At 46.9% G+C, this 26,353-nt stretch overlaps 1 protein-coding gene across 19 annotated transcripts in view; it reads left to right on the top strand.

Annotated features, from left to right (window-relative positions):
* The first annotated feature begins 9,251 nt into the window (after positions 1 to 9,251).
* Positions 9,252 to 26,353, top strand: part of ZNF618 (zinc finger protein 618) — a 164,659-nt gene continuing 147,557 nt past the window's right edge. For all 19 annotated transcript variants that reach the window (XM_069770888.1, XM_069770893.1, XM_069770885.1 and 16 more), the window contains exon 1: positions 9,252 to 10,362. In XM_069770888.1, coding sequence (XP_069626989.1) covers positions 9,262 to 10,362 — 1,101 coding nt within the window. In that variant the 5' untranslated portion in view covers positions 9,252 to 9,261. The remainder of the gene's footprint in view (positions 10,363 to 26,353) is intronic.

The following is a 26,353-nucleotide window of genomic DNA, read 5'->3' as shown; positions in this document are numbered from 1 at the left end:
TGGTACACTGCATATTGCATGGAGTCTCTGAAATATGGCATTTCCCACCCTTCGGTCAAGGTTCTGAACCGTGCCACAGATTTCCGTTTCTCCTGAGCTTGTCCTCTGTCATTGTACTTACAGTATTTGAAAACCATGTCTTTAAAAATCATGGCAAATTGCCCTCTCTTACTTTGTATAGGTTTTATCTAGGGACAGCTGCTGCCTTATGGCCTGCTGTTGCAGAACTTTTTGTAAAAAGCAGACAAAATCATGATTATTTTTAATCTAAAACTGAGATTATTTGTATAACCATCATTATTAAAATAGCTGAACCCCTTGCAGTTTCTGATATATTTATCCTTGCAAGAAGCAACGAAGTAGAGAACAGGGTTAGTGTAGGTCTCCACCACAGCTCACGTGGACGAAATGGAGTGTTTGTCTACAAGTAGGATAGGTCCCACTCCCAGTGAAGCCACAGCTGTGTCACCACCAGCACTGTGTCCGTGCCCAAGTGTCTACCTGAGCTTGTAAGGAGGTTTTCCACCCTGTACTGACCCCCATGCTACCACAGCCATGGACACTGGCCTTGTCCCTGAGCTACACCAGCTCCAACACCCCCGTACTACTGGTAGAGGGTGGGACAGGGATGGGGTACAGGGCCCTTACAAGTGTTTGTAAGGGTGGTCCTACACAGACCCAGCATGAGACAACAGCCCCCAGGCACGCAAGGAGCTTGCAAAATGGTTGGAACTGGATTCAATCTGTGAGCCCACAACCATGTCACCGTCCCACTATGGTGATTTACAATTGTGCTGCTGCAAAATGAATGGAGTGAAGGTGGCCCTTGCACCCACAGCCAGCCACAAAATTCCTTTTGAGTTAAAATTTTACTACTGACTTATTTATTGTTTGCATTTCTATAGTATCAGGAGATCCCCCTTGGGAACAGGGCTTCCTTGCCAGCCTTTGCACAAACGTCAGCTAAGATGCTCCCTGTCTCAAAGAGCTTCCAATCTCTCCAGCAAGTGGAAAAGGAGGAAAGACAACGGCTTCAGAAGTCAGTTGTATTTAGTAAAATTTAAAGTTGCTGATTTTTGCCAAGCTGTTCAGCTCTCTGGATAATCCAAATGAATCCAAACCATTTCAGAGCAGGTTTCAGCTCCACTTGCCGTGGGTGGAGCTGGTAGCAATGCTGCACACCTCAGAGCACTTGGGGACAGGTCTCCTGTGCCTGATGGACCTCCCTGCTTGGAGGGACGTTTTCAAACCAGCAGCTTTGGGACTCTTGAGCTATTGGTGCCTCCCCAAAGACATCAGCTGTGGCCCTGACTTTTTAGCAGATACTGAGACGTGCTGGTCCCCACTTGAGTAAACCGATCTGACACTTGTGTTTTGGAGTCATGCCTTTTTCATAGAATCACAGAATCATTTAGGTTGGAAAAGACTTTTAAGATCATCAAGTCCAACTGTAAACCTGCCACTGCCAAGTCCACCACTGGGCCTCCCATGCCACATCTACACATCTTCTAAATACCCCTGGCAGGGGTCCCCTGTACAAACATGGGGACAGAGATGCTGAGAGTGAAGCTTCCCGGCCGTGGGACAGCACGATCGCTGCAAACACGCTACTTTCTCGTGTCATCCTCTGCGGGCTAAGCCAGGCAAAGAGGTTTAGAAACACTCGTTACGATTTCTGACCTAATCCCTCACAGTGCTGCAGAGGCAGGGGAGCCCACGTCCCGTGGGCACCCCAGACCCGGAGCCGAGGGGTGCAAATCTCAGCATCCAAAGGCAAAGGACCAGCTTTGGATCAGAAGCTGCAGCTGAATTTCAGACCTCGATGCGTCACGTAGCCCCTAGAGGGGGCAGGGAGCCACTCCGTGCTGCGGGGGGCTGCGGGCACTGCTCCCCTGCGCGGCCGGGCTGGGGGTGCTCGGCCCCCCCGGGCGGGGAGCAGCCGTCTCCGGGGGGAGAGCGGGGGGGGCGTCTCCGGGCTTGGCACCGGGAACTGTTTGCCTTGCTCTGGAATGTAAAATACAGGTTTCCAGAATGCCAAAAAGGTAATTTAAATGTTAAAACATTTGTGATTGCATAAATTGCATGTATTATTCCAATTGAATTGTAGTGGGATTAATCTGACCTTAATAGAATACTACTAATAATTTATATTATTATCTTTAATAATATTAATTCTACTTAATTTTTTCCCATTTACTTTGTTCATTTAAGGGCAGCTCCATTGAGCTCTGGAGCATTTAGCTCTTGGTGTGCGGCAGTCACTTATCATTTGCACAAGTGGGGATTCCACTAGGCAATTTTCAGAGAAATAAAGATCATCTTTCAGTGAAAGGAACTTTAAAAAAATTATAGTATTAAATGAGTAGATATTAATGTGTCATATTTAGAATATAAAACAACCCATAATCTGTTCTGAAGTCTCTTCCACCTAAACATATACTTTTTTCCTTCTAGAGGGATCTTTTATTCTGCTGTTTAACTTATTAGGCAGTACCATTCTAACTGCTAAAATAAAATTGTTAAGATCATAATGTCAGGGAAACAAAAACCTTGGCAGTGTGATAGTGCCTTCTGAGCAGAGCATCACAGTTTGTTGCTGATGAATTGGAATTGCGCATTTCATTAGAATTTATATCACAAGCCAAGGGATGAAGCATTATTTCATTAAGTATCTTGAAATTTCACCAACCTAATGAAGCTGTCAAAATTCTATTAATAAAGCACTGGAAATATTTATTTGTTTGTTTGTTAGTATGCATTTGCCATTATTTAATGTTGTATTTGCAATTTGTTAATTTATGAGCACAGGCTTAGCAGCGCAGCAGGAGGATGAGTGCCGAGGGCCAGGAGAGGGGCTGGCAGCGAGGGGCTGGTGGCGAGGGGCTCCCAGCTCGGCGGAGGAACCGGAGGGTCCCGTATGGCTGAAGAGCTGCTCTGTCCTATGGCGGGATGCAGGATGGGGCTGCCAGCCCTGCTTCATGGGGTGGGGTAAAAATGCCTAATTGCTACATACCGCTAGAGCATAGGTGCTCAGGGAAGGAACAGGACTCTCTTTATCAAAGCCAATGTTGTCGGGGAACCCAGCACGGTTCGGTCAAGGAGAACTACGTGCCACCGCTTCATTTTCAAAATGCATTTTTAAATGTCCCCTTTTCTGACTTACTTGATTTTACCATTTTTTTTCTCAGTTCATCTCTGAGGGGTAGCAAACTTCAGTGAGAGCTGAGTAATGCTAGTGATTATTACCATGAAAGAAATCCCAAGTTTTACTGAGTGCCATCCAGTGAGGATCCATGATTTTCTGCCAGCTGCACAACTGGGTTGGGCACAGCCCAGACTTACCCAAGGTGGGTCAGCAGCTGTGGCAGGATTATAAATAACAATATGTTATGTTTTGGTCAGGCTCTTTGTCTTGAATAAGCCCATGGAAGTTTACGGGCTGTTTTCAGAGGTGATGCTGTCTGCGGTGGTGCAGCACAAAGGGTTTTACTGGCGTGCATCTGGGATGGACACATTACTCACACACGCTGAAGCCATGAGTGGATGGTTTGGAGCACCCCCCGTGAGTGCTAATAAAATTAATTATACCAGTTCAGTCATGTATTTAGTATATTCTATTTGTGACAGTAAAAAATAGTTAGGAAATATTTCACTTCTTCAACCTCCCATCCCGTGGCCCACACGCAATGTACTAAAGGTGTTCTAATGACTTTAAAAGATAGTTTATGTTCATTATTCAAACTAACGCTTATGGCCCGACTCTCCCATGCGGCTGGCTGCTTCGTGTTGCTCCAGAGCAGCCACAAACCTCCAGAGCTCGCTGCTCCGTGAAGCTTCACTCCAGCTGAGCAGCATGAGTGCCCCAGCAAACGTGGGCTGGGCTTGCACTTGGGACCCTGCTGTCGGGCACCACGGGAGCTGGAAGGGAAGCAAATCCTTATGGGAAACTGAAGGAAAACCTTGCAAACCAGCCTCACTTAATAAACTTGCAGTTATGAAGTATAATCTCGTAAGAGACCATTCACTGTAAAATAAATTCTCCAAGTGAAATTTATGTTTAAGATTTCAGTGAATATTAATTACGCAGGAAGGTTGCAGGGTCTGCATTATTCTGTTAATAGGATCTTCAGGAAAAAAAAGACAGGTCTGACACAATGCATTAGATTTGTTAAAGGACCAATTTTTAATTAGTTTTAACTGATAAGTTAATTAATGAATTTGCAAATACATACCCAGGACATGTATTCGATATTCAAAAAGTAGATGCTGGGATTTTGCAGGGAATACTCTTTAACAAAGAGATTGTGTGCCTGCCTGAAGTGCAAAATTCAACATACCCATAACTACGGATCCCTAAATAGTGATTTCCATAATTATACAATTAAAGCAGAAAGACTCAATTTAAGGCATGCAAATATTCTTAATTCTGCTCTGCCATGACACTGTAAAGAAGAGACAGATGAATCTGATTATGGGCCCAGAAAGCTACAATTCCTCTCTAATACTCCGACGATGGTTGCATGTTATCGCAGAGCAGTGTTAGGATTTCCTCAGTGAACTGCGTGCACTTCTTTTAAGTACAACTTTAACTTCCAATTTCTTCCATTTATACTACTTAGCATGGGGATAACTGCAAATCACTTTAATCTAATTTACCCCAAAATAGTGATGATACATCTCTCAGTATAAACTCCTTCTTAACATAACATCTCTCTAGGAATATCAATACCACATACTATTTTTCAATTAAAGCAGAAACTCAACCTTTTCTGTCTGAGGAACGTTTTGTTATCTTTTTCTAAGCTTACAGCACCTGATGTGTGGATAAAAAATCTGTCTTCTGGGGATTTTCAGCTAAATCTATTATTTAAATCCCATTTATTAAGGTTCTTTGCTTCAGTGTCTGAATTTTCTTGGACACCTTTTTCCTGCCAAATACAATCCTCGGCATAATGCACATCCTGAGCCGTACCCCAAGCACGCAGCCCTGCCGCATGTGGAGCCGGCGTGCACGTGTCAACCCTGAACATCTCCTGGGGTTATCAGCCAGGCTGACTGCACCCGAGGGCTTCATCCACACAATGTTCTCCTTTGGTCCAGCATGCATTTCCCGGACAAGGCAGAGCTGCTCAAGCTCTGTTCACAGCCCTAGCACCCAAACATTGCCTCCGGCACAGCCTCTGGGAGGGCAGATGGGCTCCAAGAATCCTCCTCCCGTAGAGGTAGGTGGCCAAGCACTTTTGGCTGCTGGTGGACCTCCAAGTGGGGGTCTGCTGCCTTGCACCTCCAGGTAAAGGCAGGGTAGATTTCCATCCTGGGAGGCGGCCATTGGATTATTTGTCGGAGGCAGGAGGAAGCTCTTTGTGCAGCAATAAACCTCTCACCGTCAGCAGAAATGTGTTGCACGGTCATTAAAGTGTGGGTAAGAGGTGCCCCACGGCTTGGGATTTTATTGCTTTGCAGTTTGCTCTGGAGAGTGTCGCATTTATACAATCTTAATGCTTTTAAAACCAAAGGTTTCTTTTTTTGTGTAGGTAAAGTAGGTGCTCACATGCTTATAAATGCTCCCACACCCTTGCATTTGCTCCTGAAATTCAGCTGCATCCCGAGACATGCACAGCTCTGGCCTCTTCACAAAACCACTCAGAACAGGGGGAGCAAAGCGCCATGTGCATCTGAAATCAGGCCATCGGCTCCACTGTCAGAGGTTATGGCTTTCACCAGAATTTCCCCAGGTCATCACCCAAACAGAGCCGATCCTAACGACTTAGCCGCTGTGACTTCTGAAGAGGCTTTGATGCGAATGACGAATGTGTTAATCACTCTGCAGGGAAAAGTACTGTACCTAAACCCCTATGTTTTGAGGGCTTCTCTTCCACACAGCTGGTTATTACGTGCATTACTGGTATCAACCCATTGCAGAGAGCACCAGTCTGTGCTGGATATAAGATCACTGTAGTTCCTTTAGAGGGACCTGTCGGCATGGATGGCGAGTGCTCAGAGCACACGCAGTCGCGGCAAAGGAGGGGACGAAAGGGATCACAGCTAGAAAAGGAAGGAGCAGTTCAGTGCTGACAAGGACAAATACAATCCAACACTTCCTTTTATATAACCGTTGGCAAACATTTCTGATGAGCTTTAATGCTTCAGAGTGAAGAAAATAGACGGCGCCGGGGTCAGGAAGAGTGAAGTGGGGATTTTTTTTTTTTGCTGGTCTCACAAATATCTTTGCAGATAGCGGTGATTATAAATAGTCCTTTTGCCATTTCCTGATTGTGGTTTGCCGACTCTGCCTTATTTATGGCGGCACACGAGAAGCGTTCAGCATTCACCCTGGCACAGGGCTCAACTTCAGCAGTTCAGACACAGAGTTCAAACTTCAGAGTGGGCACTGAAACAGAGGAATCCCTCGTGTCCCATCAGGATAGCCTTTGGTGCAGATGGGCGAGCGCTGTGGTGGGATTAAGGGGCTCGTGAGCTCTAGATTTATTTGAGCAGACTGCTATCAATAATTTCCTCCTCCAGACTATTGAGCACGTACCACCATGAAGAGGCTCCTCGCTGGAAACAGCACAAGTGCCTTATGCAGAACCCTCACCACCTTGCTGGGCTTTGCCTCCTGTGTGTCATAACTTCATCCTCAGCCGCACTTTTGTGAAATGGAGTTAGTTGTGCACTGTAACACCCTTTGCAGGGGCTAAGTGGCATCTCCCCCTGACTCATTCACCCAACAGCCTTCTCCTATGACCAACATCCTTAACACAACAGCTCACGCAGAAGTCTATGCCGCAGCACGCAAACTCCCAGGGCACTCCATCGCCTCATGATAGATGCTGTGTGGGCTGCGACACTCGTACAGAATAGAAACTGTTTGTGCTGCCTGCTTTAAAAACACACCAGGGTAATACATGCAAATACAGCACGCCGAAAGATTATCAAGCTTGCAGAACCAGCCCTCGTATGTATGTGCATTATGACAATCTTTAATCATATTATCACATCGGTTTACTGCGGGACCCTACCTCCTCCTACCAGGAATCTACTCCTGGTTCCTAGCAGGATGGCATTCCCAGTCTGCAATGACTATAGAGCTTCCCTGGCAATGGGGAAGCATTGCTGCTGCCCTATTTTACAGGTAGGAAAGCAGAGCGAAGTCACTGAGTTACCTGTGACAAGCCTGGTGCCATGCAGATACCGAGGTCCCAGGAGGAATTCGAGGCTTCCAGGCTGGGAATCCTGTAGAGGCATGAGCAACCGCTGTGCTGTCAGCTGCAGACACTGGGAACTGGAATAAGAGGAGAAGAGATTGATCTTTATTGGAAAGTCAATTTTGAAATGCGGTGGGGAGAGCTCCCAGCTGGAATGGGCCCATCAGTAGTTGTCACCCAGTGAAGGTCTGAGGGCACTAAAAAAGTAAGGATGTGGGTTTTCAGGCTCTGGTCACTGATCACGGGGAAGTTTTGAGAGATAAGGAGAAAACTTGGTACCAGGCAGGGCAGAAGAGCCCACCGAATGCTACCAGAGTGGCAGGCTGGCACAGCCAAAACGTCTGTCCCTAACACACAGAAGAAAAGGCCACCTCATCGTAAGGGACTTCAGCCTGAGCGACACGACAGATATCTCATCCTGCTGGGATTAAAATATCCTTGGAATTCTTTAGACCTAATCAGTAGAAATTTCCTAACTCAGAATGTCTTGACTTGTAGAAATTCTGCATTAGACCTCACTCCGGCAGAGGAGAATGGGCTGTTCTTCTGGCAGAAGGGAGCATTGCTGGATGATATTTGTTATGCGTAAACAGCATGAAATCCACGCTCAGCGGTAGAAACACATGCTGGTTTTGGAGGGCCAGTTCACAAAGCCAAGACGAACCAGCAGCCAAATCCCTCGGGAGGAAGGCTTCAGACTCCGAGATCTGATCAAGAACTGGAAACTCTCTCCTGTGGGGTCCCGTCCCCACCACCCAGCATGACAGCCGCGTTAGTTGGATAGCCAAAGCAGGCTGCAAGGCCATTTTAAAAATACATACGAAAAACAAGACCTGGTCGGTGTCTCTGGCAGTTTCCTGGTTGCTGTGCGATTCCTGCATCCATTCTGTGCCCACGATCAGAAGAAACGGGAGAAGGTTTGGGCTGAGGAAGCTTGGAGAGCTCAAACACTGCCCTTCCAGAGGGAAGAAAGATCCCAAAAGAAGGCAAAGAGATTATTTACCTACGTGGCTCATGGATGTGGGATGGCAGGAGGCTCTTCCACGTTACAAACGTACCGAATGGGAGCAAAACAAGGTTTGGCTAGAAGCGAGTCACGGTTTCCGTCTTTCAGCAGCGGAGGTGACGAATGGTTGGCCAAGTCACCGTGAGTTGTGATGGATTCTCCACAGCTGAAGATGCTTAAAAGCACGCTGTGACTGCTCGAAACGGGCCCTTAGACATCATGGGTACACAGAGTGGCGGAGATCTTTTCTCTCCAGGCTTTGATTTCAGGAAGGAGGGCAGTGAGCAGGTTTCCCGAAGGCTGTTGAGGGTATCTTTTATGTGCCTTCTCATCCTGCAAACTTCACCTCAAAATGGCATTTTCTTCCAAACCTTCCTCAAAGTATATTATTTGTTAAACACCCTATTGTGCTTTATTCTGGTCCACGGGGGATTCCTTCTGGCTCCTCTTCACGCCAACTCTGGGGGTGAAAGAGCCTCATGAGCGGTTTTTGCCTCCTGACTTCCCACATCCCTTCTAAGCTCATTCGGAAAACATCTTCCCTTGCCCAACCTCTCCACCAATTCCCCTGCCCCTTTGTTTTTATTTAGCTCTGTAATTACATTATCTGACTGTACAGCGTTTTGGAATGAAATCTGCATGAAAGATATTAAGAAAAATAAATTTGTGTTTTGCAGTATCTTTGCAGCGATCTTAAGTCTGGGCAACAAGAACAAAATCAGCGTTCGACTCTCCACAAATTTCTAGCTTTGTGGAGCTCTTGGGAAAGAGGCTATCACGGGCCGGGGCAGGGAAACCCATCAGTTCAGATTATTTTATTAATACTATTAATAACTATTTTTGGCAGTGCTTCGCGAGGGAGAAAAACACCGGGTACGCCCGAGGTGTAATTAAGTTTATCGTTAATGCTGTATGTTTATAGTTAATGCAGTTAACGCACGGCTGCTTTTTTGGTTTTGGAGGAGAACAGCAGAGTTTGCTGGGCGGCACCGAGCGTCGCGAGCACGTGCCGAGGAAAAGCCCTTTGCGGAGGGAGGTGGTGTCGGGATGAGTTGCACGCGAGGACGGGGAAAAGCTTTCCCCCGTTTTGCACCGTGGCAAAACACCTCTCAAACATCGGGGGGGGGGGGGGGGGCAACACCTGGGAGCTTCAGGGCTAAACGGACGGACGGTGCTTCCAAGGGCGGGAGTAAGGGGAGCGCAGGCAGGGGCGATGCTGCCCCGGCCCGTCCGTCCCCGCGCCCTTCGCCTTCAGCCGCCCCGAGGTGCGACCGTCCCTTCCCGGGAGGCCGGGGGGGTGCCGCGCCGGACCCCGGGCTCCCACCCCAGCTACGGCCCGCCGGGCTTCCACCCCCCCCGCCCCGGGCCGAAGGCCGCCTCGACGAGGGGCCCGCGGGGCCAGGCCGGGGCGAGGCGGGGCGGGGGGGCTCGACCCCGGCGCTTTCCCCGGCCTTCTCGGGGGCAGGCTGCCGGCCGGGGTCCGCGCCCGCCCCCGTCCCCGTCCCCCGCCTCGCCCGCGCGGGGCCACCCCACGGGGGGCGCCGCCGCGGCGGCCCCACGGCGCGGAGCGGAGCGGCCCCGCGCCCGCCGGGCGGCGGCGGCCGGGCTGGGCGGCCGCGGCGGCGGTGCCCGGCGCGGGGCCGGGCCGGGCCGGGGCCGCGCGGGGGCGGAGGGCAGCGCGGGGCCGGCCGGCGGCGCGGCGCGGCTCCCGCGCTGGGCCAGACTCAGCCCCTTTCTCCCGCCGCCGCTGGCTGCGAGCGCGCTGCGGCTGGAGCTGCCCCCAGAGCGGCTCGTGATGGCGGCGGCGGCGCGGGCTCGGCAGCGGGAGGCGCCCGCCCAGCCCTGCGCGCCGCGCCGCTAGCGGCAGCGCCCGTGCCCGCGGCGGCCGCCCCGGCCCATGCCCCCGGGGGGAAGGGGGGCTGCAGCAGCCCGGCGAGCCGCCCACCCGCGCAGCGGGGGCATCGCCCCCACTCGCCGCTCCTGGGAGGGCGGAAAGGAGGCAGCGGCGGCGGCGGCGGCGCCGGCATTGTGCGCGGCGGATCGCAGGCCCCGGCGGCGCGGGGCTCGCCTGCCTCCCGCCCCAGCCTCATGAACCAGCCGGACGGCTCCGCTCCGGCGGCGGCGGCGACGACGACGACGGGAGCGCAGGTACGCGGCGGCCGGGCGGCGTGTCCCCCGGGGGGAGGCGGAGGGAGCGGGGAGGCAGGGAGGGAGGGCGGCAGCCGCAGCCGCCCCGTCGCGGAGCCCCGCCGGCGGCGCTTTGGCGCAGTGCGCGGGGGGCGCCGCCGGGGCACGGCTCCCCGGACCGCCGCGGCCCGCACCGGCCCCGCCGCCCGCCTCGGACCGGGGCGGAAAACAAAGCGGCGCCCAGCAGCCATGTCGGCGGGGACGAGCCGCCGGCCGCGGCCCGGCCCGGCCCGGCCCGGCCCGGCGCCCGCACCCCGGCCCGCCCGCCCGCCTGCCCCCGGCCCGGCCCGGCCCGGCCCGGCCCGGTTGGCCCCGCGCTCCGGGCCCGCCGAGCTGCCGCTCGCCGCTCCCCCACTCCCCTTCTCGGGGCTTTTGCTTGTGCCTTTTTTTTTTTTTTTTCTTTTTTTTTCCTCTTCTCTAATTTTCCTCCCGAACGGTAAGGTTTTTTTTTTTTTTTTTTTTTTCCATTAAAACGACGCCACCTAGAGGAGACTATTTCGTAAATAAAAAAAAAAAGAAATTAAAATTGGGGAAAAAAAAAAAAGAGGAAATATTGTGCTATTTCTTATTTTTCAAGAAAGTTGGGGCCGGCGGGGCGGGCGGGGCCGGGGTCCCCCCGCTGCAGCCGCCGGCTGCGCCGGGCTCGCCCCCCAAATTTCATTTTTGTCCCTTTGGAGGCAAAGCCCAGCTAATATGTAAATGAAAATTAAGCTGGAATTTGAATGAATTCAGGTTCTTCACCCCCCCCGCCGCCCCGCCACCCCTTTTTCTGGAGGAAAAGGGAGGTTGGGAGCAGCAGAGTGCTCGGAAATGAAAGTAATTCAAGTTTGAGATGGGCACCCCTGGATGAGCCGCAATAAAGTGATTAGTTTGGGAAAGTGGGAGAATTGCTGTTACAGAGCAATTATGAATTGTACTTCATTGTAATTTTGAACTTGTGCAGCACGCTGTGCCAAAACTGATTTTTTTTGCTGCAGTGCTTAAAGTTACTTGTTTTAAATGAGGAGTTTTGCAGGAAAATTTGAGCATAGAAAATTTGCTGTGGACACACCCAAATTTTTTTTTTTTTTTTTTTTTTTTTGTGATTTTGGATTTCATGCAAAACTGCTCTTAAACAATGAGGTTCTAAACACAGTCCAGGAAAACACGAGGACAAGCAAAATTAAGAGTCGAATGTCAGTTTTATTTTTGAATTTCTTGGCTTTTCTGATGGTTTCTCCTGGCATAATTAAAACATAGTTTCCAGCATTTAATTTCCTACTTCTTTTGTAAAGAAAAAAATTTCCATAGTAGGGTTTTTAGGTTGGTTTTTTTTTTCTTCTTTTTTTAAACACACACAGTGTAACAACTCCAGATACTGTGAATCATATAAATCTAGTATTTACACAGGTTTATTATAAGGTCCGCCATGATATTATGAATATGCATAATTAACAATATTGTGAAAAAATAATTGCAGATTTAGTGATTTTGATTTTTTTTTTCTAAACAGTAAAACTAAAGTGCCTTTAAAGGGCTCACCCATGATATTTTTCACAATTTCAAAATCCTTTTTCTCCTTGACTCTCACTATAAAGCCTCCCTGGAGTTTGAATTGAAAATCTTTTTTTCATAATTTTTTTTTTTAAAATGCTGTTATGTTCCTATTATTTTGCTGTTATGGGCTGCCTGTGAGTTCTGGACTGTGCAGACACTGGTTTATTATTGTAGGGTTGCCCTTGAATACTGGGGTCTTGGTATTGATCTTTTTAAAAATAAATAACAAAAGAGCACTGAAACATGCATTGTTTCAAGAAAAAAGCAATATAGGAGAGATACATGGCCTTTCCACCCAAAAGTGGGGGAGGGAGAGGAAGGGAAAGATTAGGTCAACATTGAGTTTTACCAACCTTGACACAGTCTCCTCTCTAAAATGGGGACAAAATAGCAAGATGGCTGGCTCCACAGCTGCAGCAGTTTTTTTTTTTTTTTGAAAAAGGCATTTTTAAATTTTGAACTCAGAAGTGAGTTTCTGGAGCTGCCGGGCATGCACCCGCAAATACTGAAATCCAAGCGCTTTAAAAAAAATTAAATTTCAATCTGGAATTAATTTTTAATTCTGAATCTCAACCCCCCGAAAAGTTTGGTTTTTTTTTTTTTGTTTTTTTTTTCCTGTTTTGATTTTTATTTCATTGTAACTTGATATTTGCTGGAAGAGTGGCTGGTGAATTCAAGGTTCAGGGGCTGTTTTTCACTCTCCTCCCCTTTATTTGTTTCGTGTTTTGGGTTGCTCAAAGTGGGGGGGGGTGTGTGGAAAAAATTTGCAAAGCAGGATAACTCTTGGGTGGAGGAGAAAATACTCTGAAATGTCAACTTCATATTTTTATTTTTGCATTTATTTCCCCCCTGGCCCCCCCCGAAAAGGACCCACCCTCTTCCTGAATCTCTTTTTTAGCAAATAATGAAGCGAGTACCACGGTGACAGACCAGCAGTGGTGCAGTTAGAGTGGGGTGGCACATATGGGTAAAAATTACGCACAATGCTCTAAATTGGATTAAACAATCCTGGAGAATATTTTATTCATGGTTTCATCCAGGAAGCTTTTAACGTGGTGGCTTTTCCATATTCTTATACTCCCAAGAATTCCCTTCCTTGAGCTGTACCCCATAACTTTCACTTACTCTATGATTATATCCAAAGAAACTGTTTAGCTGTAATTGTTTTTTTTAAGGTTTCATACATTTTTTCCAAACAGAGATCTTTTGATGCTGCTTTTTCTCTGCCCAGACCCACACCCTCACCCCCAGATCTGGGGAGCAACACCGTGGCTGTGCTTTGGGACTGGGGGGGACACACATTGGTGGGTGCTGCATTTTAATTACAAATAATGACATATATTCAGTTTTGGGTCACAATGACAACATTTTACAGTTGTATCTTTAAAGTTTATCATGCTATCCTAAAATAGAGGAATTGAAACTTGAAAGGCCCTAGCTTATATCTGTTTTAACCTGTTTTCAGCTGTTGTGGGAATAAGTGAATTTTCTGTTGATATTTGAAATGGGTTTGCGTGTTGCACATCTCCTCTGCAGAGATGAAAATGCAATGCCATAGTACTCGGCTGCAACTTGTGGGGATGCTGTCATACCGTAGGTGTGCGTACCGCAACCTTTACAATCTTTAACTCTGTGTATATCAGTTTCTTTTAAACAACGGCTTCCATTATATGTTCCGCTGGTGATGAAAAGCTACGCTTGAGGTTATAATGGGTTTCTGAATCTAACCTTTCTGTGTGCCGGTGTCCTTCCAGGGGAAACCTCCTGCTTGAAAAATTTTTCATAATTTTTCCTTGCAATCTGCTTTCAGGGGGATTTTATTTATTTATTTATTTTTTCCCTGGAAAGTTGATCAATATTTATTATTTTAAAAATTGCTGTTTGGCAGCCTGGAAGGGGGAGGGGGAGGAAGGGAACCCGGCAGAGCAATACCAACAGATTACTTGTGACATAATTGAAATGTATTTTTCAAAAAAGAAAAATTTCAAATACCTCATCCTCAGTGACGATGAAAATAGACATAATATTATTAAAGTAGTAGATAATATTTACACAAGCGCCATATAAAACCTTACGACGCTATTCACATAACTCCAGAATAATTTAAATATATATCACTGCCATAATGCAACGCCGTGAATAGTTCAGTTCACGGGTGCAGTCACGTGGCCCTGGTGATGCACAGTCAAGTTTGCAATTATGCAAGTGCGGTAGTGAAATTAGCGTTCTAAAAATCAGATTAATTTTGGGGGGGGGTGCGGGGGGGCTGAAACTTGCTGTAAGGCTCGTGCTGATATGGATTAAGGATTTGTGCCCGCTTCTTCGGATGCTGTGCCTGTTGAAGTGTTTAGACCTTCCCACCGCGGCATGGTGGGGCTCAGTCCCTGGTGCCGGCTGCTGGGCTGCTCCCGGCTGGTCCACACGGCACAACTCCCCGCGGGGCCACCCTGGCTGCGGGTGGGTGAGCAGGGTTGGGAATTGGACCTTTTCGGCATCCCTGGCATCGCCAGCTGGACTGCCGGCAGCTTCACCTTGAGCATCTCGGGGATCGCTGGGGTTTCGGAAACAGCACGGTGCAGGTGTTATCTGCGTAGGGGACCGTGTGGTCACCCAGCCCAGGTAGCTGCTGTGGGACGACGTGCGTGCATGAAACATATTGCACATGCAGAAGGGTTTGCTGGATCCCACCTTAACCTGCCGGTTGTTACACAGGGTGCTGGGGGTTGCTCTGGTTCATGCTCAGATCCACGTAAGCAATTACTTGCGTGCTAATCGTGCTGGGGGATGTAAAATGGGTAGGGTTAGTCCCACGGTCGTGGGGAGCTGCCCATAAAGGTAAATTTTATCAGAGGTGCCGTTTGCAGGATTAGGCCCTGTTTGTACATAGTGTGCCAAATGGGGAGCGAAAGGGGAGGGCGAGGGGAAGAGGCGCCTGGGGAGGGGCTGCAAGCACGGCTGGAGGTTGCGGTTGCTTTTTGCTAAGGGACATGAGTAAATGGCACTGGGAGATATTTATTTCTTGTAATTTCTAAATTTCTGAGCATCTAGCATTACATATATTTAGAATTTCGCATTTATGGATTCAGTTTGGCCGTACCGTGTTTTCTGGAGAAGAAGTTTTTAATTTTTAAAGGTCTTTTATGGATTAATTGCTAGTCATCTGCCTCCTTTTTGCTTTTGTTTAGTTCCTTGAATGTCTCTTGATTATTTTGTACTATGTGATGCCAATTTAGTGGTTAACTAGTATGCAAACTACATCTGGACGTGTTGACTTTGCATTAACAATCGTTGATTTGTCTGGAGCAAGGGAATAGAAATGAATGATGCTGTTTACCATGGATAGTATATGAAAAATAACCATTTGCGAAGTGTCTTTCATCAGTGGCACACGGCTCTGGTGCAACTTGTCACAGCAGCTCTGCCTTCTCGGCAGTCGTGTGAGAGCTGAATTTTTAAGCCATGGCACCAGGAGCGGGAAGAGGGACCTGGGAAGGCAGCGGCACGTGGTGTACGGTGAAGGGGTTGGCTATGTGCCCTGCGTGGGAGAGGCACGGCGCGTGGCTCCTGGCTACCTTGGTTCGCTCTGATGACAGTGGGAGTGGGGTACAGCTGTAGCAGAAAAGGAGTGGAGAGAAATTAATATAAATAATGTTTAAAAAGAAAATTAAAAAGAAATGAATATAAATAAACATATATAATAAATAACATAATACACAACACGTATAATAAATGGAGAGCGAGCTTTTCACTTGGGGACATAATCGGGAGGATACAAAATTTAATAACCATAAATAATAAGCAGCAGATTGAGTTGATGGGTGGCTCCAGCGACAGTTGGTTCTCCACAAAGCCTGTGGCTGCAGCGGCACAATTGGCTCTGGCTGAAGCAGAATTTGGTGCCTCCCATCCCTGCCTCGTCTCAGGGAAGCTGAGATGCACCCATAGCTGCTGCACATTCAGGTGAGCCGTGGGATGTAGGAGGCATTGCTACAAGCTTGTGTCTTCTTCGGAAGAAGGGAGGGGCTGGAGGAGATGCCCCTTCTGTGGAGCAGGTCCCTTCCCAAGACATATGCGTGCTGGAGACATCAAAGCTACCATGCCCCACTCCTTGGACAGGGTGTTTATAGAGGCAGGGTTGCTTTCCCTTGGTTGATATTTAGACCTTGAATTTATCCTCCCGTAGTCCTGGGCCTTACTTGCTGTCTCCCGTTGAGTGTTCTCATCGCCGTTGGTGGGACTGTGGTGGTGTGTGAAGTTGAGCGTTGAGCATTGGTCTTCCATTTGGGCAGGGGTGACCAGTCTGGGCTCTTCCCATACAGAAATTGCTTTGCTAGCCTCTGAAATGGGCATGTGCCAGTCAGATACCAAAATGATGGACAGAAGTGATCTCCTGTAATGCAGGTTTCGTACAGCGACGCTATTGAGTGCGTAAATGCACATGGAGGTGCTGGGCAAGCTGCATGATGGCTTTTCTGAGTTACTTGGGTTTTACTTATTTGAGTCTCTGTTGCTCCCAAAGTGAGCAGCATAAGACATGCCAGAAAAAGAGGTTAAGTAGGGAAAATCCTCCTCCATACTCTTTGAAAGTGCAACTGCAAAGAAGTTTCTTATTCATAGAGGTGTATTTGGGGAAGGAGACAGCGTTAAGGATACGAGTTGTGTAGAAGTGATATTAGCAGATTAGACTCTGAACCCCTACTTAAACCACCTCCGTACCCATACAGAAGAGTGTTTGTGCTCTACATTTTTTAGTTTTTTTTGGCAATTGAATGGCAGTTAGCTCAGGTTCATTGACCGGTCTGTGAGTGCTTGTGCCAGCATGCTGGAAGCCTTTGCTCCAGCTGGGATGCTGCGTTAGGCAGCTCGGGGAGCGGAGGCAGTGGGGGGGGGCACAGGGTGCATTGTGCCTCCCCTGGGGAGGTCGAACCGGCTGAACCGCCGTGCTTGTGCCTCCGTGGGTGTGGATGGGCCCAGGTGACTCTTGGACGAGGTCAGGGCAGAGTTTCAGGCTCCTGCCAGGTGATGAGACTTGTAGTTGATGGAGTTGTGCTGCCTCCAGAGAAGCTGGAGGCCATGTGGCCTGTTTGGGTGAAATTGCAGAGTTCTGGGTCAGCCTGGCAGGTGGCGGGGGCTGCGCACACCCCCACAGCTGTCCCTGTGTGAAGGGCCTGGGGGGGCCATGCGTGATGCTTTTCGGTGGTGGGACTGGTGTCACCGTACCAATTCCTCTGCTCGGGTACCTCTTTTTGGGAGTCTTTCTCCTCTGTCTTTATTTCTCTCACCTGTATTGCCAAGGCACTCTTCAGTGTGCACTTAGAGGGGTTTAGCTGCTGTACTGTACCTGCAAAGATTTAATTATATAGGCAAAGCCTTCCTCGCTTGTAATTTACAGTATTCCTATTTGTTTCGCATCTGTATTTGGCTGGTGTAATGTGAAAAATATGGCTGGAAGTGGAAAAGCGGGGACTGGCGATTTTTCCTGTGCTGATAACGGGCTGACAGAGGGAAACACAAATGTCGGTGTGTGGAGCAGAGGCTGGGGGCTGCCGAAGCCGTCGAGGAGTCGCTGTATATATGAGGGATCAATACGTGTGTGTACGTGTTTGTGCATATGGATGTGTCTGAGAGACTCATCGATGGAGAGTGCAGATCTGCGGTGAGTCTGGGATGCTGCGTGGGCTGCTGGGTCCGTACCAGCAAGGGGCTCAGCGACGCTTGGGTCAGATAACACAGGGGCTCAGTGAGCCATCCGTGTCCTCTGTACTGTTTTGGAAATTAGGGATGTTATCACACAAGGTTCAGTATCTCAGCAACTGACCGAAGTGAGAACAGCCGTGTTTGTCAGACCTTTCCATTGGCAGTGAGCTGAGCAAGGTTCTCGCTCAACAGCTGCGATGGGCCAAACGTGGTTACATCCTGATGCTGGTGCCCTGAGGGCACTACCATGTTTCCAGGGTCTTCAGGTTTTAATACTTGTTGTGATTTCATTTTACTAGATGCACTCAGGCAGCAAGTAATTTTTTGAAAGTTCATTTTTTACTCTGTGTGGGTGTCGGTATCCTTTCCTGCCCCAAAATAGCAGCAGAAGTAAGTTTTCAGAAGAGGTTGGGTGTGCTTGCGTTGAAGGCCCATCATTTAGGTTCTGCTTCCAGTATGTTGAGAACAATTTTAGTACAAGTATTTAATTGCTTTAGACCTATTTTTAGAAGTATTAAACCTCAGTTTTCAAAACTCTGCAGCCAAAGCCAACAGCTCTGCCATTGTGGGAGAGCTGGGAGGGGAAGCTGGAGGAAAACCCGAAGTGATGTGGGTTGACCCCATTGGGAGCAGAATGTGGTCGTGGTCCTTGGCCAGGGCTTGGGGCACTGCGGAGCCTTTGGGGTGCCCGCTTGAAATTGAGTTCTCTGTATTTTAGTGAAGTTTTTTTTATTACTATTCTAATTACTTGGCTACATGAGGGGAGAATGAATGAAACCCTATTTCAGCAGATTTGTACAATTTCTTATATTAAGTCTGCAGACTGTTGGATGTAGTTTGGGAACTGAGCTGAGAGCATCCCGGTGAACAGCATGCGGGCGGCCCCAGTAGGTACCTAGCTTGAAACCCAAGAACAGCTACTGCTTTCTGGGTGTAAATCTGTCACTTGAGGTCTGATGCGCTTTAGTCTGTGGGCTGCAAATCCTAAGCTTTTACCGGCATTTGTGGTACTTGTAATTTTGAGGGTGGGAAGGGAGGGTTGTAAGGACACAGGATAATTATTTGCTGGAAACAAAATACCGTTTTGAATTTCTGTATGCGTTTTTGAAACCTGTGTAGGGATGCATAGCTGGATTTGGATTGGGCTTGTAGCAGAGGGGATCTGAAAATCCCCTTGGGAATCAGTGGGATTTCTCTTTGCAATCACGTGATGCCATCAACAGGAGCCTGCGTCGGGCTCTCAAGATGCTCAAGGGCATCCTTGGGATGACAATAGTGGCAGCAACACGGGGGGACGGGTTGGGACCCGGCAGTCGGTGGTCCTGGGGTTGCCAGGTGGGTGCTTGGTGGTGGGCACGATCTGGTGGGACCGGTGCAGGCTGGCAGGGCTGGAGATGAACTTTGGCAGTGAAAGAATTAATAATTGAACACCAGGAAGACTGTTCTGGGGTGTGTTTTGACTCTGTCGTGTTTAGGCTGCTTTGGGGCATGTGGCTTCAGCTGTCTGGTTATGGTTAATACCACTGAGACGTACTACATATTAACTCCAAGGGAGGGATATTTTTACCTTCTTATCTGTATTTTAGAGGCCTATAAATTTGGCTGGTTGGTGATAACAGCAGTTAGAATTAGTGCTGCTTCTTAATTGGGTTTGCTAGGACACTGCCAGAGAGACAGTCTTGGAGGGGGACCTGCTCTGCCAGGAGCTGGGGAGGACACTGGGCGAGAAATAAAAAACGCAAATGTATCCAAATAAGTTGCATTAGGTGGAGGTAAAATACATCTAGAGCAAGTTTGCAAGAACCAAGTTGTGTCACACGTGGTCTGAGAGCCGCGGTGCAATTCCAGCTCCTGGAAGCAGCTCGTAGATGTCGGAGGGATGTAGGCATGGGACCACTGGAGCATCCTCAGTGGATATAGTGGTGCCACTCGTAAATGAGAAAAACCACCCCAAAATCAAGAAGAACAAGAGGACCTTCTACTGAAACCTTGCATGTATTTAATTTTTTTTTTTTTTATGCTGTAGTCTTAATTGGTTTAGTTGCTAAAAAGTAGATTTGCTGAGAATGCTCCATTTGCTTTTGGTTTCTGATAATGTGGAGGAGATAGCAGTCACACCTTGTGGATGTTTGTTTGTCTGAGACGTAAATGTTTGTGTTTTCCTCGTTTTATGGAGAGCTCTTTGGCCTTCCTACTTCAGCATAAACAGTGTTTGTGATTGTAGTTCATTATGTGATATTTAAAATGTACAAAATGAAATGTTCCTGTCTACTTTAAGCAGACATATGTCTATGTTTTTAAAATTAACCTAATTAAATATATATGTAGAAATTTATGATATTCAGCTCCTAGCATAAGGTATGCAATTAGCATCCATGGAGCCAGGAAGGAATTTTCCATTTGTATTTGTATCTTGACTTTTCCTCATAGGATGTGTGGTTTGCCTTTTTTTTTTTTAATCTTCAATGCTTTAATTTTTGTTCTGCTTAGGAATTCACTTAGGGACCATTCCTGCAGGGATTTAGGCTTGTGGTTAAATTTCCCCACAAGTAGCTTTGACTGAAGTCAGTAAAATGGTACCTAATTCCTGTACTTCAGCCTACCCGTTTGACTCAGCAGGACAGAAGGATTTCGTTCTGTTAAGAGACTATTATAATGAGCAAAATACCATTCTAGAGGAAAAATGGCGTTAGAATATTTACATTTTTCAAGCCTCTTCCTTCCTCCCACCCAAAAATAGCAAAAAAAGTTATCTGTCTCCTCTGGATTTATGTAATTTTCAAGTGTTTGCTCAGCGTTGTTTCCAAAACACTCAGTCCCCCTACCTTAACTCTCTCTATGGCAAGAGAGCCCTTGCACAATAAATAAAAGGAATATATTCCATTAATACATGCTTTCATTTAGAAAATTCTGGCATGAGGAGTAATACATTTTAGTTTCTTTTCTGCCAAAGTGTTGGTTTTTTTCCCTAATATTTAAAGTTTGATCACGTTATAATAGTTTGTTATATAAATAATAATTTGGTCTATTTTGCATATCAATAGTTGAATCCATTTTATTCACAAAAAGCCTTTTTTCCCCCCCATAAACATCCCCACTGTTCCATCCCAGAAGGTACTCTTTCTTAGCAAAACCAGTGAAGTAAATGACGTTCCCAGCTCAGCTATTTTAATGATCCCACAAACCCAAAAAAGCAGTAGGAAATTTTTCAAAAGCAAATTGCAGAAACATTTTTTTTGGGACGTCATAACTTTTCAACTTTTTGCCCAATTATTTGTGTTAGATTTTTCCGAGTAGACATCACAGCGAGCTGTAAACTTGAAAAATTTGGGACTGTTCTTTCTTTCTGGAGATAGTTTAGGGGTTTCAAAGGTGACCCAAAGCTGACTTGAAGAGCATTCCCCAGCGAAGCTGAGGACCCAGCAAACACGCTGGCTCTATTACTAATTTTTGTGCAAGAACTATTAATAATTCTGCATGGGGAAGGTGAGACGTTGGATCATAACCATTTTTCCCCTCTTGGACACCTCTACAAATCCATCCTCCAGTATTTTCCTTTGACTTCTGCATTGCTGTGTTTCCCTGTCTCTGTATTTCAAGGCAGGGGAAATTTTGCTCTAAGCGCCGTCTCCAAATCTGTCCCTCTGCATGAGCTCTCTGCTGTCTCACGTTGAGGTCGTTGGTTTCTCCTGCCCTCCCTAGATGGTTTTGTGCCCTCTCGCTTACAGGGGTTGCCTTTTTATATGAGGTGCTCAAGCCATTCAGCAGCTTTGATTCCCAATTCTCCATCACCAGGTGTTGAGTGGTGACCAACTACATAAATTAGAAGAAGAAAACAGTATTGCAAACTCTTTTGTGGGTTTCCTTGTAAGCCTGCAGCCTTGCCAGCAAGCTCTGCAGCACAGGAAGTGTCTTATACCTGTGTCCTGTGTAACTCCAGGTATGAGACAGCTGATTTACTAGTAATAGCTTTATTTTCCATTCTGGCAGCATCCAGCTGTTTCTTTCTCACCTCTGCTTCACAATGCTGTGCCCACCCTTTGGATACACCCTTTGGATACACCCTCGTATCTTGTCCCAAGGAAATGCTGCAGCCCCTCGTTACGTGGATTTTTAGGAGCCTGGTGTTACTGACCACCAAGGCAATGATTTGGATAATTGCAGTGTCTGCAATCTATTTAGGCAAATAGGAGCGTGAAAAATATTTGCTTTCCCTTGCTTGTGGGCTTTATTTTTGGGGTTTAGCTCTGTGCTTTGGGAAGCAATAACCAGCTGTCCTGCATGCCACTTCTCTCTGCCTGTCCTTGGGGTGCTGCTCCTCAGGGCTGTTCATGGGTACCCTGTACACGCAAGCCACGGGAGTTTCTCTTGCTGGATTGCCCTTGTTGCCCTCCTTTGCTTCCTTTCTTCCCATTTTATTTCTGCAATCGCTTTCAAGGTGGGGTCACCAGAACTATGCACAGCACTATGGATGCAGCTTTATGCATCGGCACATTTTCTGTTTCTTTACACATAATTAGTTGTTGCCTTGCTGGCTACCATCGAATGCGCGCTCGCACTGCAGCAGAAGTACCCTCAGTGTCTCCTCGATTGCTTTTGTGAATGCTAATGTCTCATTTAGATACCTTGATTTTGTGTATGTCGTCGTTTTTCCTCCAGTGTATCACTTTCTCCAGATCTTTCTTTCTTGGTGCGAGGAGCAGATGTCTGCGGGACCCCACTGTGATAACAAACTGTTTCTGCCCTTTACTTTCCATCTTTTAATCAGTTGTTAATCAATGACATGACTGCTTACTTTATCCTATGCATATGAAAGTATTGTGAATGTACTTGCTATAAGAGCCTTTGTAGATGAAACTTGTCTAAAGCTTTTTGGAAATCCAGTTATGCTACACCGCTCACTCACCCTTCTTTACTTGCACGTTGACTCTTGCGACAGTCCTCATAGCTTAGTGGAGTGGTTACCATGTACAAAAGCCATATTGATTCCTGGTGTTTCTTTTTTATCTGTGTGAACACTGATTTTTAGTTCTATTTTTTTTTGTTTACTGTTTATACTAATTTTTCTGCTACAAAAATGAAATTCTGCAGTTCGTGGTTCCTTGGATCTCTTTTGGAGCTCTTCTAAAACGGTGGGATCACATTCATTACTTTCTGGTTCTTAGGTACTATGGTTGATTCTAGTGATTTTTAATAGCTTAATGCCTTTCAGGCTTTTGGATGGATACTGTCTGGCTGTGTAGGTTTGGGGTTTTTTTTGTTTTGTTTTTTTTCTGTTAATTTTGCTAGGCAGGTCTGTGTCTTTTTCTGGTGACCCTGCAGTCTGAGGCAGATACTCAGCTCATTCCTGATGAAGGAGGAGTCCAGGAGGGGACTTGCTGAGCCTTGTCACAGGTTAGCACTGGTGCAAAGAAGTTGAATTTTTATCCTGTGGTTTTATTTTTCTTCAGTGCTTTATACCAGAATCTGGCAGACTTCTGGTGCTTATGCGTTTGATTTTTTTATTTTTTTTTAATTAGGTTTTACTCCTTCAGCGACCTGTTTCTCAAAATCTTTTTCTGGATTGGATTTTTATGGCTTTAAGTGTAGCTTCCTTGAGCTTACATACTCGTAATTTTGATTTCTTTCTGAGGGTGTCTGTCTGTTTCTAATGGCCTCTTTCACTCTGCTGTTAAACTATGCTTATTTGTTTAACAAGCCTCCTTTGGTAGGGGATAACCATCTTCTTCAAGGTCCTCCATCTCACCTGCAAGCCCTCTTAGCTGCTCCATTAACACTCTTTTAACACATTTTTCCCATTTAAGTACCCTTTTCTTTAGTTACATGTTAGCATAATGGACTTTTTCTGTGTGGCTTTTGTGTTCTGAAGACTTTTGGTTTTGCCTGTGTGGTGGGTGGGCTCTACAGCAGCGCTAGGTTTTGGTGGTTATCTCTTGAGTCACATATATGCAACCAGCCCCAGAGGGGACAGGAGCAGCAGGGCTGAGCGTGGGTTGAGGGGCTCCACAGAGCTCGTACCTCCATCCCAGGCAATGCCTGGTTTCCTTCTGCTTGTGCCAAGGCTCATTGTCCATGAACAGCAGAGCAGGACTCACGGACAGCTGCTTTCCCTGATGTGTGTTGGCTGGGGACACGGTGTGGGGAGAGGTCCTACATAGGACCTAGAGCATCATTTCTGCATTGAACCTGCTTTCACATTTGCAAGTCTTTGTGGGATTAACTGAATTCTCCTGTAACTGAAATTTTATTCCCTGCCTTGGCAGAGACCTGCAGCCTCTCTGGTATTCCTTGACATTTTGAGCATCCTTCTGTGCTCATCGATGCTGTAGCTGTACTCTGCCTTTCTCGGATGGGCTTCCAGTCCATAAAGGTTCTCTCCTACCTACTGATATAACGATCACGTTTAATTTATGGGGCTGCACTTTGCTTCTCTGTTGACACAACTCCATTGTTCCTACATAATTTGGATGTGGACTGTAATGCCTTGAGTCTTTTGTTTCCTACCTGAATTTTTACAAAGTTTTTCAGGATTACAGTACATTTATGACCTCATCAATAGAAAATGCTTTGCTTAAACTGGATGTTCTCCTGCCCTGGTTTGATTTTCTCAGGCTTTAGTTTAAATAGGCCTTTATATGCTGGCAACTGTTTTCATTTTGGTTTTGGTGGTGTCCAGCTTTCTTGTAGGGGTTCTGTCCCCTTTGGCATAAACCCTCCTTCAGATTGCACCTTGCAACCCTCTTGCCTGGCCGTACAGGTGTGTCCTTGTGGGATTTCGCAAAAAGGCACCATGTGGGTCCTGAGTTTTACTTTTTCAGGGTCTGTTGTCCTCTGTGTCATTCACAGGTGCTTTTTAGCAAAGGATGGTCTCTGCCATGAAATGAGAACCATAGTCTGGATTTAAAATTGTTCTAAAACAAGGATGCAGCCTGTGTTGTGCAGGACCCTGAGCTCCCCTCTCCTGTCTCCTCTCCCGCTGGCCACCCTCCCACACGAGCAGGCTGAGCTCATGCCTGAGCTGGTGAGAATTAAAAAAGAAAAAAAAGCAAAAAAAAGGGGGGAATAATAAAAGGAAGAGATGACAGTTATCCTTGAGTTAGAAGTTATCAAGTGCAGAAAATTGATAAAGGAAGTTAAAAACACAAGGGAAAAAATCTGTGACTGTCAGTGCAAGGAACAGTAAGAAAGTATTTGTATTAGGAACAAAAGAAATTCTAATAATGGTTTGTGTAGACTTATCACGACTGAGGAGAGGTAAAATGCATAATAAAGCAGAAAAACTAGACATGTTTAATAAATACTGCTGTTCCCTATTTGTAAGGAAGAGGTATGATACACTTACAGCCCATGTGCAGAAGAGCTTCCAGGTCCAGCATTAACCAGAGCAGGGGTTGAGCAGAGGCTGAGAGCTGGGAATGTTTTCCAGCCAGCACTTGTGGATGATGTTCACTAGGGACTCCTGTGGGGTCTGGCCATTGGGTTTCCATCTTTTTTTTTTTCTCCTGTAAGACTTGGATGTAGTGAGAATATTCCAGAAAAACTGGCAAATGCTGCTGTTGTACTTAGCCTGACGTCAGCCTGGGGATGAGGACTGACAAAGCAAAGGAGTACACAAAACATGGGGGAGGAGGTGATGTGAATATCAAATTGGATTTGTTTTTTAGCAGAACTGATGGAGGACGTGTCGTTGCCGAGCTGGCAAAATGTCTGTTTTGGTGTCATGCACCAAAACACCCTCTGGTAGCGTCAAGCTGGTGTGAAACAGGTTGTGAATGGGGTCTCGGATGACCACATGCATCGCCAATGGCCCTGTGGGGTCCAGCTCCACAGTGCTGGGGGCCAATGGTTGTGCTTGCAGATGGCCAAAGGGTTGGTGGAAATGAGGTAATGAGGGAGCGTAGCTCTTCAGAGCGATTTAGATTATTGGTTAGTCTCCATTGGATGAACTTTGTTTGATATGGTGAATCACAGGAGTCATGCACCTGTAGGTGAGAGCTGGCGGGAGTGCTGTTGGGATGGGAGACCAGAGAAGGAGCAGAGATGCCAAACAAGGCTGTGGCATGGGAAAGGGACAATTGCTGCAGCATAAGCAATGACACTGAGTCTGTGGGAATGGGGTAATGCAAACCACGGGTGTGCAGAACAAGAGAGCTATGTGAGAACAGCTATTCTGTCTTCTGTTGCTTATGCTTTAATACAATATGGCTGTTTTCAGTTCTCTCTTTTTAAGATATGTTGAGAAGTTGGAGAAGACACAGACTGTGTGAGTGGAGTGAAGCAATTCAAGGAGTCAAAGGAAATACTCATTGGTATTTGTTCCTAAACATTTGGGGATGTGCACCATATTTTGGGAAACTCTCCTTGACAATAAGAGTCTGGAAAAAAAAAATCTCACTTGTTGATTTTTATCTTCATGGAGCCAGTTCTCTATGGGTTTAAAAAAAAGAAAAAAAAGCAGGTACCAAAGCCCTTCGTTTTAGCAAACTGCGTAGCAAGAAACAATACCTGGAAGCTGGATCCAAACATTCAGATGACAAAATGAAGACGCAAAAATATTTTTAAGAGTAGGAGGTGGAAATTTTGAACAGCAGGGGAGATTAGCTATTAGAACAAACTACCAAGGGAAACTGTGGATGCTGCATATCTCGATGCTGTTGCTTATTCTCTGCATCTATGGAATATGTGTTTCAGAGTTTTCTGGCAGAGCTTAGCAGTTAGA

Source organism: Haliaeetus albicilla, chromosome 26, assembly GCF_947461875.1.
Source record: "Haliaeetus albicilla chromosome 26, bHalAlb1.1, whole genome shotgun sequence".
In the NCBI taxonomy this organism is placed as follows: Eukaryota; Metazoa; Chordata; class Aves; order Accipitriformes; family Accipitridae; genus Haliaeetus; species Haliaeetus albicilla.
Note: the sequence above shows the minus strand (reverse complement) of the source record. Positions and strands in the feature narration are given on the sequence as shown.